The sequence below is a fragment of the Pseudopipra pipra genome, chromosome 9 (genome assembly GCF_036250125.1).
Source record: "Pseudopipra pipra isolate bDixPip1 chromosome 9, bDixPip1.hap1, whole genome shotgun sequence".
Lineage (NCBI taxonomy): Eukaryota > Metazoa > Chordata > Aves > Passeriformes > Pipridae > Pseudopipra > Pseudopipra pipra.
In genome coordinates, this window is record NC_087557.1 from 15626256 (window position 1) to 15640013 (window position 13758).

At 40.0% G+C, this 13758-nt stretch overlaps 1 protein-coding gene across 8 annotated transcripts in view; it reads right to left on the bottom strand.

Annotated features, from left to right (window-relative positions):
• Window positions 1-657: 657 nt before the first annotated feature.
• LRRC8D (leucine rich repeat containing 8 VRAC subunit D) overlaps window positions 658-13758 on the bottom strand; it is a 58761-nt gene continuing 45660 nt past the window's right edge. For all 8 annotated transcript variants that reach the window (XM_064664780.1, XM_064664781.1, XM_064664779.1 and 5 more), the window contains one exon: window positions 658-6332. In XM_064664780.1, coding sequence (XP_064520850.1) covers window positions 3763-6330 — 2568 coding nt within the window. In that variant the 5' untranslated portion in view covers window positions 6331-6332 and the 3' untranslated portion in view covers window positions 658-3762. The remainder of the gene's footprint in view (window positions 6333-13758) is intronic.

Here is a 13758-nt window from a genome sequence, read left to right on the forward strand (position 1 = left end):
GCACATCCCTGGAAATACAATATACAGAACAGCTATTTCTGTAAGATTTTTATTAAAAATACAGTCCACTAAGCAGATGCCCCACTCTCAGACATGACTGGCAGTGTCTGGGCATCCTGCTTTGCTACCAGAGGGGGCAGCTCAGGACTGCAAAGCCATTTATTTAGCAGCAGAAAGCCTTTCACAAGTGTCAGCATCCTGCCTTATACCAAGAGGCCTGACACCTGCTCAGGACAGCCACAGCTCTGTTGCATCATTGCAAGCAGCTTCCAAAAGGTCAATTTATTGGAAAACTAAAGGATCTTCAGAGAAAGGAGTTACAATGGCAGGAGCAAACAAAATGGGCAATTTCTTACTTCCTCTTGTTTGAACAAACACGGAAGTCTTTCTTCCGGGGCCATACATACGTTCTGAAAACTCCATTAGCCAAATTAAAACAGTGGTAGGTCATGTAGATTGTACATATGGAAAAAAAAGAGAAAAATTATGCTGAAGTACTGTATGTTAGTTAGAAACCATACCTGCAGGATTTACTAGGAGCAGTAACTCATACCTTTTCCTTCTTAGATTACAGGCACCACAGAACGAATTCAGCATAAGGTACAGAGCTTTTACTATGCAAACACACTTCTCACCCATTAAAAAAATAGATTAGAGGAAGATATAAACATCTTATTTATTAAATCAAATAGAAATGCAAAATATATTTTACATGCCTTACATGGAAAAGAGATGAACTTCCAAGACTGTAAAAGCAAGACTGTGTCAGTTGACACGCAGGAAATAGGAACATTATAAACAGTCACAGAGAGGAGGAAGGACTGGGGGGAGGTAACATGGGGATTATGGGCAGTTCCTCCTCCCTCTGAGAAAGATTTCCTAAAAACAATAATGGAGTTTATGCTGAGCAAGCATTAGAAGCCTGAAATTAACTTTAACATACACTTATTTTGGAGGAACTTGTCTAAAGAAGTACAGTTGGCTAATAACTAGTCAAAACAATGGTCTAAATTATGTATAACATATTCATTAAGTGGACACAGGTTTATTTTTGAGTATACCATACTCATATGAAAGACACAGGTTTATTTTCTGAACATCAACAGGGTCAGTAGGAGAATCAGAAACACCAAAAAAAGCTTTTAAAAGCTAGATCGATACACAGCCACATTCTGCGTGACTCTTCTATTTCAGAAAAGGAAAAACGGATGATAAATAGAACTATTTTTCTAAATATTTTAATTATTTTGCCATCCTCCAACTCTTCCTCCCTCCTACACACAATTTCTTGGAAGCTGAAATTACACTCAACAACAAATACAAAGCATACACCAATAGTATATTCCACAGTTTTTCTAAAGAGTCAATAGTCCAGCAATTTTAAAGTGATCTATGTGCAAAAAATAAACAAATTAAAGAGTTTCTTAAAAAAAAATAACCCATTGCAGCCTTAACTTCTACTTAAAAAAAAAATATATGAGGATTAGCACTAAGTTTCTCAGTGGAGGACAGATCAGTAACTGCAAGTATTCTGCCTAACCTGTGACTTGGTGTTGTAAAACTGTCAACATCCCAAGTTTACTACCTGCTGGCAAGTGGAAAACAGACCATATCCCCATGAGAAGTAGGAAAACCACTATTCATAAACTGGTCTTCTGATATACATAAACATACGGTGCAGGTATGTATTCAGAGACTGCTACCTACAGCTGAGAACAGTCCTCCCAGTATGACTAACAGTAAATTATTAACAATAAAATGTGCAAGACTCCTAAGAGCAGTATTTGAAATGTTCCTGCCTGCTCAATGCCTCTAGGCCTAAACTATCCCCTCATTAATAGTGGTGTGAGTCAGGGCAGCTCTGGTGAAGTTACAGTAGAAATCACTGTGCATGAGGATTTCTGTGAGAAGAACAGTCCCTTAAACTACAGACTAGTTCAGTCCTGACCACACTACAATAGGGAATTGTGTTTAAACCATGAGTAATCATGCAATCATCTCCCAGCATAGTACTTCTTTTCTGCACACATGGAATGTAAATGACCGAGATTTACAACTGATGATTTTGCAGATTTAATGGATTATATTTCTCTAATGGTTCTGGCAATGCAAACTCAAGTTAAAAAAACAACATTTAAAAAAAAAAACCCAACAAAAATCCCACACTCACTGCTGTCTGTTTTTTTCTTTATTTGATGACTGATCTGGCACACAGTTAGGGTTTGCTAACAGTGTGTAAGTGTTCAAAGACATCAAATTACTTGGGCTGGGGTGGGGAGAAGGGTGCTCTTATGGTAAAGTCCAGGTGTGGAAGACACCACAACAGGTGATAAAACTTAATCATGTTTGAGTAAATCAAAAATCTTATGTCTGTCATTAGTCCAGTAAATGAAAGACAGCCCAGATCCTAATCAAGGGCTATGAAAAAAACCCAATCAACTCATAAAACACCTCGAGTTTCCCAGATGAAAACTCAGAGGAGCAAAATATGAGCACCAAAGTCACTTGGTGTTTAATGACTTTCCAAGTCACCTTGCAAAAAACAGTTCAACTCTCAAAACTATCCACAACTTGAATGCCAAGTGGCTGTATTCTCCCTTTTACCACCCACTGCTGCATAGGACAGAGGAGTTATGGAATCTGAGGGGGAGATCAGTTGCAGGAAGGTGACCAGTCTTTGCTTGAGTAAAGGAGCAACACACCAGACCACAGAAGGAATCTCACCCAACAACATGAGGCCTTGAGGATGAAGAATGACACAAACCATTGAGGTACTGGAGCATGTCCAGAGAAGGGCCTTGGAGCTGCTGAAGGGTCTGGAGCACAGGTCTTAATGAGGAGCAGCCGAGGGAGCTGGGGTATTTAGTCTGGAGAAAATGAGGCTTGGAAGGGATTTTATTGCTCCCTACAACTACCTGAAAGGAGGTTGGAGTGAGGTGGGGGTCAGTCTTTTCTCCCAGAAGCAACAGGCCAGGAGGACACAGGCTCAAGTTGTGCCAGGGAAGGTTTAGATTATTAGGAAAAATTTCTTCACTGAAAGAGTGGTCAAGCATTGGAACAGGCTGCCCAGAGAAGAGGTGGAATCACCAGCCCCAGAAGCACTCAAAAAAAGCACAGACGTGGGTTTTAGGGACATGGTTTAGTGGTGGATTTGGCAGTGTTAGGTTAATGGTTGAACCTGATGAACTTAAAAGTCTTCGCCAACCTGAACAATTCTATAATTCTATGAAACCACATACCTTAATGGAGGGAAATGGTGGTTCCGGTGCAGTTCAAATCACAGCCAAACTGTTTTTATTTGCCAAGGATGGCTAAACACTAACAACACAATTCAGTGTGTGCTTCAAGTGCTGTTAGACACATACCATACACAACATTTAGCCTTGGTTTTCCTCCCCATAATGCACTAAAATAAAACCAGACCTTAAGGAATAACTTGCATAGTAAGAAAAGGTCATCAATTTAATCATTAACTTTAAGCAGGCAAGCAAATTTGTAAACATTCAAAAGCGGCAGCATCCAAGTTACAAACAATTTAAGGAAAAAAGAATTGAGATTATTAAGGTTCTTTATCCTCTCAAAAATTTTGGAAATGATCTTTTGAAACACTGCAAACATTGAACACTCAGTTATACCTCTTCTAATCCTGCTAGCAGTCCTGCCTTCCAACGAATTCTGCTTTCTAAAACACATGTCTCACAACTGCTGTACTTTTTAGCATCTGCCATTTGGAAGTCAGCTATCAGAGCATTTCACCTCCGTCTAAATCCCATTAGCAAAGGGAATGCTTGTGTCTTGATTCAACACCTCCTTAACTTCTGAGGGCAAAGCATCAAAGAGGTGATCTTCCACTACGAGCCCACTTTTCCTGAGAAGCTGACACTGCCCCAGCGTAACTGGCAGACGGTCCAAGCAGTTTCCCTTCAGTTCCAGGTAAGTCAGCTGCAACAGCTGGCTTACTTTATCTGGGATTGAGGTAATACAGTTTTGTCCCAGACTCAAAGTCCTCAATTTAACACATTTAAACAACTGTTTTGGCAAAACGTCGACTTTGTTTCCTGTGATGTGAAAATGCTGAAGATTTTGAAGCAAACCTATTTCCACTGGAATCACCGCAATTGAGTTGAAGCTTACATCTAAACACCTAAGTTTCTGTAAACTGAACACTGCGGCAGGTAAGGTTTCGAGTTTGTTATTTGAGAGATAAAGAGACTCCAAATTCTTTATGTGGGTAATGGAGGAAGGAATGCTAACTATTTTATTGTGCCACAGCTTTAAACAAGTCAGTCTTTTTAAATGCTGGAAACTGATGATTTCTTCAATTGTGCGTATGCTATTTGACTTTAAATCCAGTTCCTGTAAGTTAGAAAGACTGAAGATGGCATGGGGAATTCTCTCCAGTTCACAGTTCTGCAGTTCCAACTCCGCAACATTAGTCATTTTCTTAAGGCTATTGAGTACCACAAGCTTAGTGCCATCATTATGAATGACTAGTTTTGTCAGATGTGGTGCTACATCTGTGATATTGGGGGGAATTTTGGTCAAATTGCTCTTCACGTGGAGAATTTTAAGGTGTCTCAACTCTCTAAGAGATTCAAGCCCTATCATTTTATTGTTTTCAGAGTTCAAGTTGCCTATCAAGTACAATTCACGGAGGGTTTTGAGCAAATACACCCACGCAGGAATTTCTGCAACATCTGTGAATTTCACATGAAGGCATCTCAAGTGGTCCCGGAGGAAGCTGAAGGCCGTCTGCTCGACCTTTGCGGGGCAGTGGTACAGATGAAGCTCCTGAAGATTTGTCATCTGGGAAATTTTGGCTGTAATTTTTGCTTCAGGAATCAGCTCCAGTTTCAACACATCCAGATCCGTCAGATCAAACACTGCATCCGGGACCCCCGACAGCATGAAGAGGTGCAGCTCCTGCTTGTCCTGGGCATTGCGGGAAACGTGTTGCCGAAGCTTTTCGTAAGTCCATTCGTGGTTTAAACTAATGCCGCGTAGTTTGTTCTCGCTCACCTCTGACAAAAAGACACCAAATCGCTTAGAATACAGCTGGTCATACTGATCTACCATGTGCAAGAGAAATGCAAAATCATTTTTGACATCAGGGATATCACTGAAGCTACTCTCTTCTCTGACCTTTTCAAAAGAATATTCTTTTAAAGGTATTCGGACCAGCCAGAAAAGCGTGTAGAGGCAGATAAAACCATACACACAAATGAGGGAAATGTAGCTGATAAGCAGCTTCTTCAACATATAAGCCATATTGTGTGTACATTCAAACTGCGTGTAGCCAATCAGATGTTCCACTTTCGGGTTGCAAATGTGTTCAAAACTAATGGTGTTGACAAAGTTCGCAGTATAGCAGAGTATAAATATGAACTTGACAGTCTTGATGACAGTCTGGCCAACATAGAGCTTATAAATCAGATCACTGTCTTCCACGTGAGCCCGGAACTTACGGACTTTCTCAAACAGTGCTTTGGCTTGTTCTCCATCTTTCTTATCTAAAATCGTGACGCTGGGAATCTCAATCATCGGCTTGTCAGCTGAAAATTTGAAGCCAGATTTGGTTATCATGGGAGTGCTAGCACTTGGGCTTCCTTCATCACTGCTAGTGGAAACATACTTGGGCAGGGACTGGGCACCAGTTAACCTCTGTTTGTTCTCCTCGGAGTCCTCACATGCCGTTTCGGACAATGCTTTTGTAGTCCAAGGGGACTCAAAACACTTCCCCAATATAGACACAAAATGCTCAATTTTTGAGCAAGTCTTGGGATACTTGAACCAAAAATTGCTACTGACTATCAAAATGATAGTATGGATGAGAACAAGATAGGGAAAATACTTTGAGTACCACGGAAGAGCCAAATGATAGCACATCTGGTTAATAAATATGTACTGCTGAAAATCCAAATTTGTTTTACGGCCTGAGGAATCTTTCTGCTCCTTCTTCAGCTCCTGACCTGATTCAGTGGATTGATACTGAGAAGAGGTAGCTCCGCTCAGAAAAATGTCAGGTCTTACAGTAGTACTTTCAAAGGAAACAGTTCTCATTGATGCTTCTTCTCCTTGACCAGTGGTTGTTTCAACAGTGGTAAAGTCAGCCTTTCCTGATGTATCAGGCTGCACTTTTGAATTTACAGTAGACTGCAAAACTGGCAAGCAGACCACCTGGTCCTTTGTCAGCTGCATGGTTCCAGCAAAAATGGCAACCATTAACATAACAACAGCAAGATAATCCATAAATACATCCCACCATGGTTTCAAGATACGGTAAGTTGGCTGGATGTCATTGAGCGATGCAACTTCTGCAAGGGTAAACATTCCTACAAGAGAACAAAGACAAAATCAGCATTGTTGACTGGTGAGATTATAGTATGTGAAAAGTAAAATGCTGTAGCTGATATGTATTAATAACAAGAAATGCAATGACAGACTATGCTGCACAAAATTCAGTTCTGTAAAAATGGCTACTTGAGTAGCATACTTGAGTTGGATGGAGCCCTGAACAACCTGATCTAGTGAGTGACATCCCTGCCCATGCCTGGAGCGTTGGAACTAGATCATCTTAAGGTCCCTTCCAATCCAAACCATTCTATGATTCTATGATTGCATCAAATGGTACTGTATGCATTTTTCTCCTCCAATTAAATTCAACCCAGCTAACAAGGAAAAAAAACCCACAACTTTCTCTTAACATAATGGGGAAAACATTTTTTCAGATTATCATCACAGCCCAGTGATCATAGGAAGCTGGTTAGTGCAGGTAGCACAGGAGCAGACTGCAAGGCTTTCACTTTATGTTAAACATATGCACTGTGAGTCAAAGCAGCAAACTGATCATGTGAGAATCCAAACATCTTTGCAGCTTTAAATTGATTACTTTGCTTTTTGTTTTGACAAAATATAGAGAACTCAACTTATCAGCTTTTTAAAAAAATAAGCTTCCTGTGCAAGCAGGATGTGGTAAAATCATCATTTTAACTGCTGAACTTATGACCCAAATTTGTCACTTCTAAAGAAAAATATCTAGCTTATGTACACACATGCAACAGGGAAGAAGACAGGATGTACATTATCAAAGAGTCCAGCCCCCTTTGCTCGGGAGAAGAAGGGCTTAGCAGAGCACAAGGAGATCAAAGCAGACAGTACTAAGATATATTAGATTTATTATTTTTAACTTGCAGCATACCAGTTCATACAGAGCTGCACCTTACACACCCTAAAAGAGTGTCACAGGCAATGTACATACAACATGATAATTATTTCTAGAAACCAGACATTTCTATATGCAGAACCCAAGTATCAGCCTCCGCCTATATGGCCAAAGGCATGCATGAACACCCCTCCTTCCCACCAGTGCAAGCAGCTCCCGTATCCTTGTCTGTGGGAAAGGCCAGCGGTCCTCTTTACTGGCATGGAGCTCACGATGAAAGCATCTCCTCCAACACAGAGAGGGATCCTGGACCCAGCCTCCCACACTCTGCTCCCAGAAGCTTTTACCACTTTTGCATACCAAGCCTGGGATCTGGTGAAAGCAGCCAGATAGGAGAGGGCTTTATCTCACTGCAGCACTCATCTCCGTTGGTGCTCTTGGCGCAGTTGCCAAAACTTAGAAGTTAGGGCTCAGTTTCTCAGGGAACCAGCAGAAGGAGCTTCCAGCTCTCACTTTACTTTCCAGTGGGGAAATGAACGGCAAATATTCCCCCCTCATCAGTAATACAAGCTGTTGAGGTCTTACAGTTCTCCCAGCTCCACAAGAGCCTCCTCCCAGCAGCGTGGTTCCTGAGCCTTTTCCCACACACCTCCCCAGGGCTGTAGTTGCTGTAGAAAGTGCTGAAGCACAGACCAGTAACACACCCTACAGCTATCAAAGCCTTGCAGTGCCTTACTTGGGAGTTAGCTACAAACTCCCAACTCCTTTAATGTCTCCCAGTGCTTACCTACACTGAGTCACAGCATGACTGCTTGCCCTAGAATTGTTATCTTCAACATTTAAATAACAGTGTGCAAATGAACAGCATTAGTCATTTGTGCTAGTGTGAACAGATAGATATAAAGGATCCTCCAAACTCCTAAGACCCAGTTGTCACCTGCTCAGGACAGGAGAACCACAAAACAGCAGCAGAGGTGACTTTTTTCCCTGCACGGATTTTTTTTCCTAGGAAGCTCTTTGGAAGGGATAGTCTCAGTCTGCAGACTGTTTTTGCTGTGGTCTCACCTACACTGGCTGCCACAAGAACTTCTCACCCACTGGTTACTAGTGCAGTAGTTCAGCAGGAGAGCAAAAAGCCAAACGCATAACAAGGGCACGTCCTGCACACACCAGCTGCTCACACAGCTATGCCATGTCCAGGGAGAGGAGGGCAAGCAGGATGGGGAGGAGGAATGAGTTGACTGCTCTAACAAACATGGGTAGCTGCTACTGCATGTTCCTCTGGGGCTAGCCTTTCCCTCAACTTTGCACTAGCTAATTACGTGGGAAGTTACTTTGCGGTTTGGGGCACAGCCTGCAGAATTCCTTTCACAGAATAAAGGTGATTTTTTTGCTTCTGCCATGAGAACACATGGATAAAGCACTGAAACCCAAGCAGTGCAGACATAGCCGCTCTAAACAAGTGAAATAATGGACAGAAATAACAAAGCACAAAGTGGTTCCAGCTAAAGACTTAGAAAGAACAATAAAAAAAAAAAATCTAAAGCTTAAAATCGCCTCTACCAGACCTCTGTCTTGCACAAACAAAATGATTTCCAAAAAGGTTAGGAGACACAACAGAGCCTGTGTGATCCTCTTTGTAAGGCAGTAGGCAGCATGGTGTAACAGGAGCTTTACACCAAGAAGTACCACATTCAATGTTCTCAACATGTCTTTTCTTTCAAGTTACTGATACTCACAGAAGAGCTGCTGTTTTGGCAGAGATTAGCAATTATAAAACACAAAAACCTCCTCTGTGGCATTACTAACACTGTGTTTCATAAAAGACAGGCAGACCTTTCTCTAGCTGGCAAAAATCAATTCCAAGAGCTGAAAACAGGTTTCTGTCTTCACATGTCTAAAATGTTTAAATGCTCTGAGTCTTTAAAACCAAAATGAAAAACTATAAACCTACACACAGTATAAGACACATTCTGACAGGCTGCAAATAAATCTGATATCTTCTCTCTTAAATCCATCATTACATGTAGTGATGTTTGATTTTATTAAACTAATAACCATATAAGTTAACTTTTATTATATTTCTGCACATGCTTAAAAATCAAACTATTAAGAGGTACTCAGAGCAACGGGTCTGTACTGTATCATAATGAGTTTGGGTTTTCTTTATTCCACAGCTGAATTTAAACTATTCAAAGTTTTTTAAACCTGCTTTTAAACCCTGATGTCCGGAATATTCCTTGGAGTAGGTAGATCGTATTTTCATCACAAATTTTCAACTCTTATTTTAGAAGTGCCAGACTGGGGTTTGGGTTTCAATTTAAGCTGCAATGATAACACAGAAATAAGGAAAAAAGAAAGAAAAAAAGGATGCAAATGCCAGTCTGTGTCTGGCAGGCAGAGCCTGCAACACCCTGCCACAGGTGGCCCCCCCAAGACTAGTGCACGGTCTACTCCCAACCCTGATACAGAAGAACTCTGTAAGCAGGTAGCTCAAACTGAAATGTTAAAATTTCTGATGTCTCACGGTGAAAACATGCATTTATTTCAGCCCTTTTCAGGGCTTGCAAGGCACCAAATGGACCCTGAGGCTCAGCAGAACATGGGGTCTTGACAAACCAAGATCCCAAGATACTCAAACTAGAAAACTGTGGTTCTTGAAGAGAAATATTTTTTAATTCCCAACATGGACTTTATGGATAGCCTCCTTTTTAAAATACTATATTTAGTTTAGTTTTAATAAGCACAGATTTTAATTCAAGCCTATTGCAGCCTATGATCCTTAGGGCTGCACAGCTACACAAGGACTTTTAATTTTAACAAATAATCTTTTCCTCCCAACCCCTTTGTCTCCAGTTCTGTAACTTGGATGATGTTCTAGCATAACATTAACTTCTCCAAGCTCCATCCATTAACTTTCTATCTACTGGGTGTATGCTCTCTCCTGAACAAAAAGAAACAAAAAAAAAAATCTCTAGCCTAAATAAATGCAACTGTTCTAAGCACAGCTGTTTCTTGCTACCTTCTAAGATTTCAGGTGGAAAAACTTGAAATTCTAAAAGCAGTGTGGTAGTTTGACCTGGACCTGTAGAATTAAACCCACTTTGTTCATTTTGCAGTTATACAAGTTACAGTGGGAATGGAATGTCAAGAGGAAAAAATTAACAATGACAATAAAATTGTTACATGCTCATGTTAAATCAGCAAGGGTAGCAACTAATTTCATAAATCATTCCTAAAAACTGTAATAATTTCATTAGTTTGAAAGGAAAATTACAATAGAAAGAGCTCGGAATGTGATTAACTTGGTGAATTTCTGACATATTTCAGGCTATAAATGCTGAAATACAAAATGGACATATTGGGGATATTTCCTAAGAAACTCTTCTAGCTTAAATACAGAAGTTAGCGGAAAAGGAAGCAGCAGACTGGTATGTCACTAATGTTTATTTACATCCTACTTCTTCCTGTACTCACAGATAAAAACTGTCTGTCCTGTAAGTCACTGGCCCTCCTGTCTTAAAAGCATATTTAAAGTTAAAGCAAATTCAAAGTCAAAACAAACAAATAAAACAAGAACTGCAGCATATGATCCACTCAATTTACTCTCAGGTTCCCAAGACTCCGAACAAGTCCACTTTGTTTCAGGAAACAAAAAGATTCCTGAATTCGCCTTGTCACTGCAACTGGTAAAGAATTTTCTAAAAAAACCTCAACATTTCTAGCTGAAAACAAAAAGTGCTACCATGAACAAAATTGTTTTCTCCCTTCCCACAGGAAATTAAGTTTTCCCATAACTAAAAGGCTGTGCTAGCTTGCTTTTGATCATGTGACCATAGGTTTAAATTTATTTTCACTGTATATTTTGTTGTCTCTTTCCACCAACCGTTTCTATTTCCCTTTTCTACCTCTGAAGGCAGACTATTAGACATTAATGAGATAAGAATGGATTATGAGATTCCTGTTAGCCAGGACCCTGCAAATATCAGTTGTTCCACACACAATCTGCACAGGTCAAAATGATGGCATTATCTTTTTTTTCTTTTCTTCTCCAAAGAATCAAGTGTAAGGAGCCCCAGAACCCTTGTGAAATTATGCATAAAGACATACAGAAAAGCCTACGAATGAATTTATGCATTCTGAGCATGCTGACACATTCATTTTCATAGTGTTTCTCTACCATATGAAGTGTTTTGCTACTTCTTCAGTGAGGAAAAGTACTGCAGAACATTAACACCAGAAAGCAAGGCTGAGAGTGGCTTATGTTATCAGATACTTCCTGATTGGTGCTTCTGTCTCTGAAAAATCAGAAATAGATTTAACATAAAAAGCTTCATAGAAAAAGACTTTCATTATATTTTTCCACCAAATTAGAATGATAAGAATTCCCTCTTCCCTAAACATTTGACAGCAACCAAATCTACTCATTTTAAAATCAATCTGAAAGATCTAGGTTGATTTATTTTTGTTTGGCTATCCCATAATGGATGATAACTGAACAAGGGAAAAGGAATGAACACAAAGCTGAAAGGAGATTTCCTATAGAGAAACATTTCAAGTAAGTTCTCCAATAGCTTTTATTTATAATTAAATCTCATTAGATAAATATATATAGAAACATATGATGCTGTTATTTGATAACACACTTAAATGATTAAGGAGGAATCATTAGCACTACTCATACACTCATCATTTGAGAAACAAAATCAATGTAACAAAAAACTCCCACATCATCCATATCCCCAGTTCCCCCATCCCACTGCCCAAATTGCACAGCTATAATTTTGGACTTTCCCTTAAAGGGAACATATAATTTCTGATACAGTCTGCAAATACATTCTCCAATTAAAGAATCAACACCTTCAAGAGCAACACAAACCTCTCTGACAGTAACTTGCTAAATGAAAAATTATCAAAATCTAATTTCTCTCAGACTGCATACAGAAATATTAGGCTTCAGTAAGTTGGAGACAAAAAATAAGTTTCTTTACCTAATCAATGTCAAATTGGTACCACTTACAAAAATGAAATCTACAAAAAAACTTTTTTCTTTTTTTAAAATCTTCAAAAGTTCTGCCCTTCAAAGCTGGGCTTTTTCAGGTTGTATAACACTCTAACTTACTTTTGGATGCCGCTATTTAAGTGTTTACATTGAATCTTCCTTGTTTACCAGCTCTTTGAAGGTCTAGTGCTACACATCACTCCTACACAGATGGTTTTGTAATCAATGTGATATTTAAAAAGCAGTATTAGCAGCCATTATTTCCCTAACAATAAACTGTCAAATCTTACCTCATTCTTGCCTTGCTGTAAATGACCAGAGAGGTCTGTTTAAGGATGATTTCCCAAACAGGAGCCCAATGTTATATTTCCGAGTAGCTCCCCAAAATACTCAAGGATTATTAACACTATTAAAGCTCCCCAAATCCCCCCAAAGATTATTAACACAATTAACTGTGTATTTGCCACATCAAACTCTGTGTCTACAGAGCATAGAAAATTAGCAATTTCCCACTCTGCCTACTGCAGTACTCCTGAGATGCTCTTACAAGACAGCTGCTTTGACCAAAAGTCCAAGCTTCAGTTTTCACTGACATTTATTCCCAGGCTTCAGAGGGCAGTGAAGGCACCAAGGATCTTTCAGAATACAACTTGTTGCTTTTTGACCTTGAAAACTTCAGAGAGGCCCTAAGCTGAACATTCAGCAACACTTCTCCATCTTTACTTCTCACAGGTTAGCAGCAGAGACCAGAAAGAGCATGAAAGAAGAGATGGGAGAAGGAAATAAGTCTGGAGGGAGGTCCATGAGCATCCCTTCTCATGGGTCCCTATAGCTGGTAAAGAGATCAGTATTATATGTGTTACAATTGAAGTCAGTTAATCACATGTGATTTATAGTTATAAAACAAACCTCCCAGCAAGGCAACACACAAGAAACCAAAACAGATGGTTAATGAGGCTAAACCCCAGCAGGGTAAATACTGAACTTATATGCTTTTCATACCTGTAAGTAACCACCCACGAACACCCAGGCATTTGAGGGGCACAAGTGCCAGAACAGAAATCCTCCAGCAGAGTAGCAAGGACCTTGCAGATGAAGGCAAAGAACACACCTCAGTGTATCCCGGCACATGCGCTCCCAACCTTACACTGCTGTTGCAACCACTGTTACTTATGCAATGCCAATTCATCCTTCTTTTATCTGAGGCAGCACATCCCCAGCAACCAAAGTCACACCACCAAGGCTGAGTGATCAAATTTCCAACAGCATTTTCTGTTTTACCTAGAGCAAGAACAGTGAGAGGACATTTTGTATCTCATTGCACAGAATTCCCTAAACACCCAGACCAGGAATACTGAAAAGACAGCCTAACCTGTGTGTGTAAGACTCCCAGTTTAACACCAAGAATTTCTATTCAAGTGTAGACACACCTGAAAGCTACTGCAAGTTGATTCAACCTGGGTTGACATGGACGTACAATGCAATTAAAAGTTACACCGTACAGTTGCTTGCGCTCAAGTGTAAACATTTAATCTCTTTGCCATTTCTAAATATGCTGTTCCCCTATCTTTTAGGCAGTGAGGTTTCTGCAGTG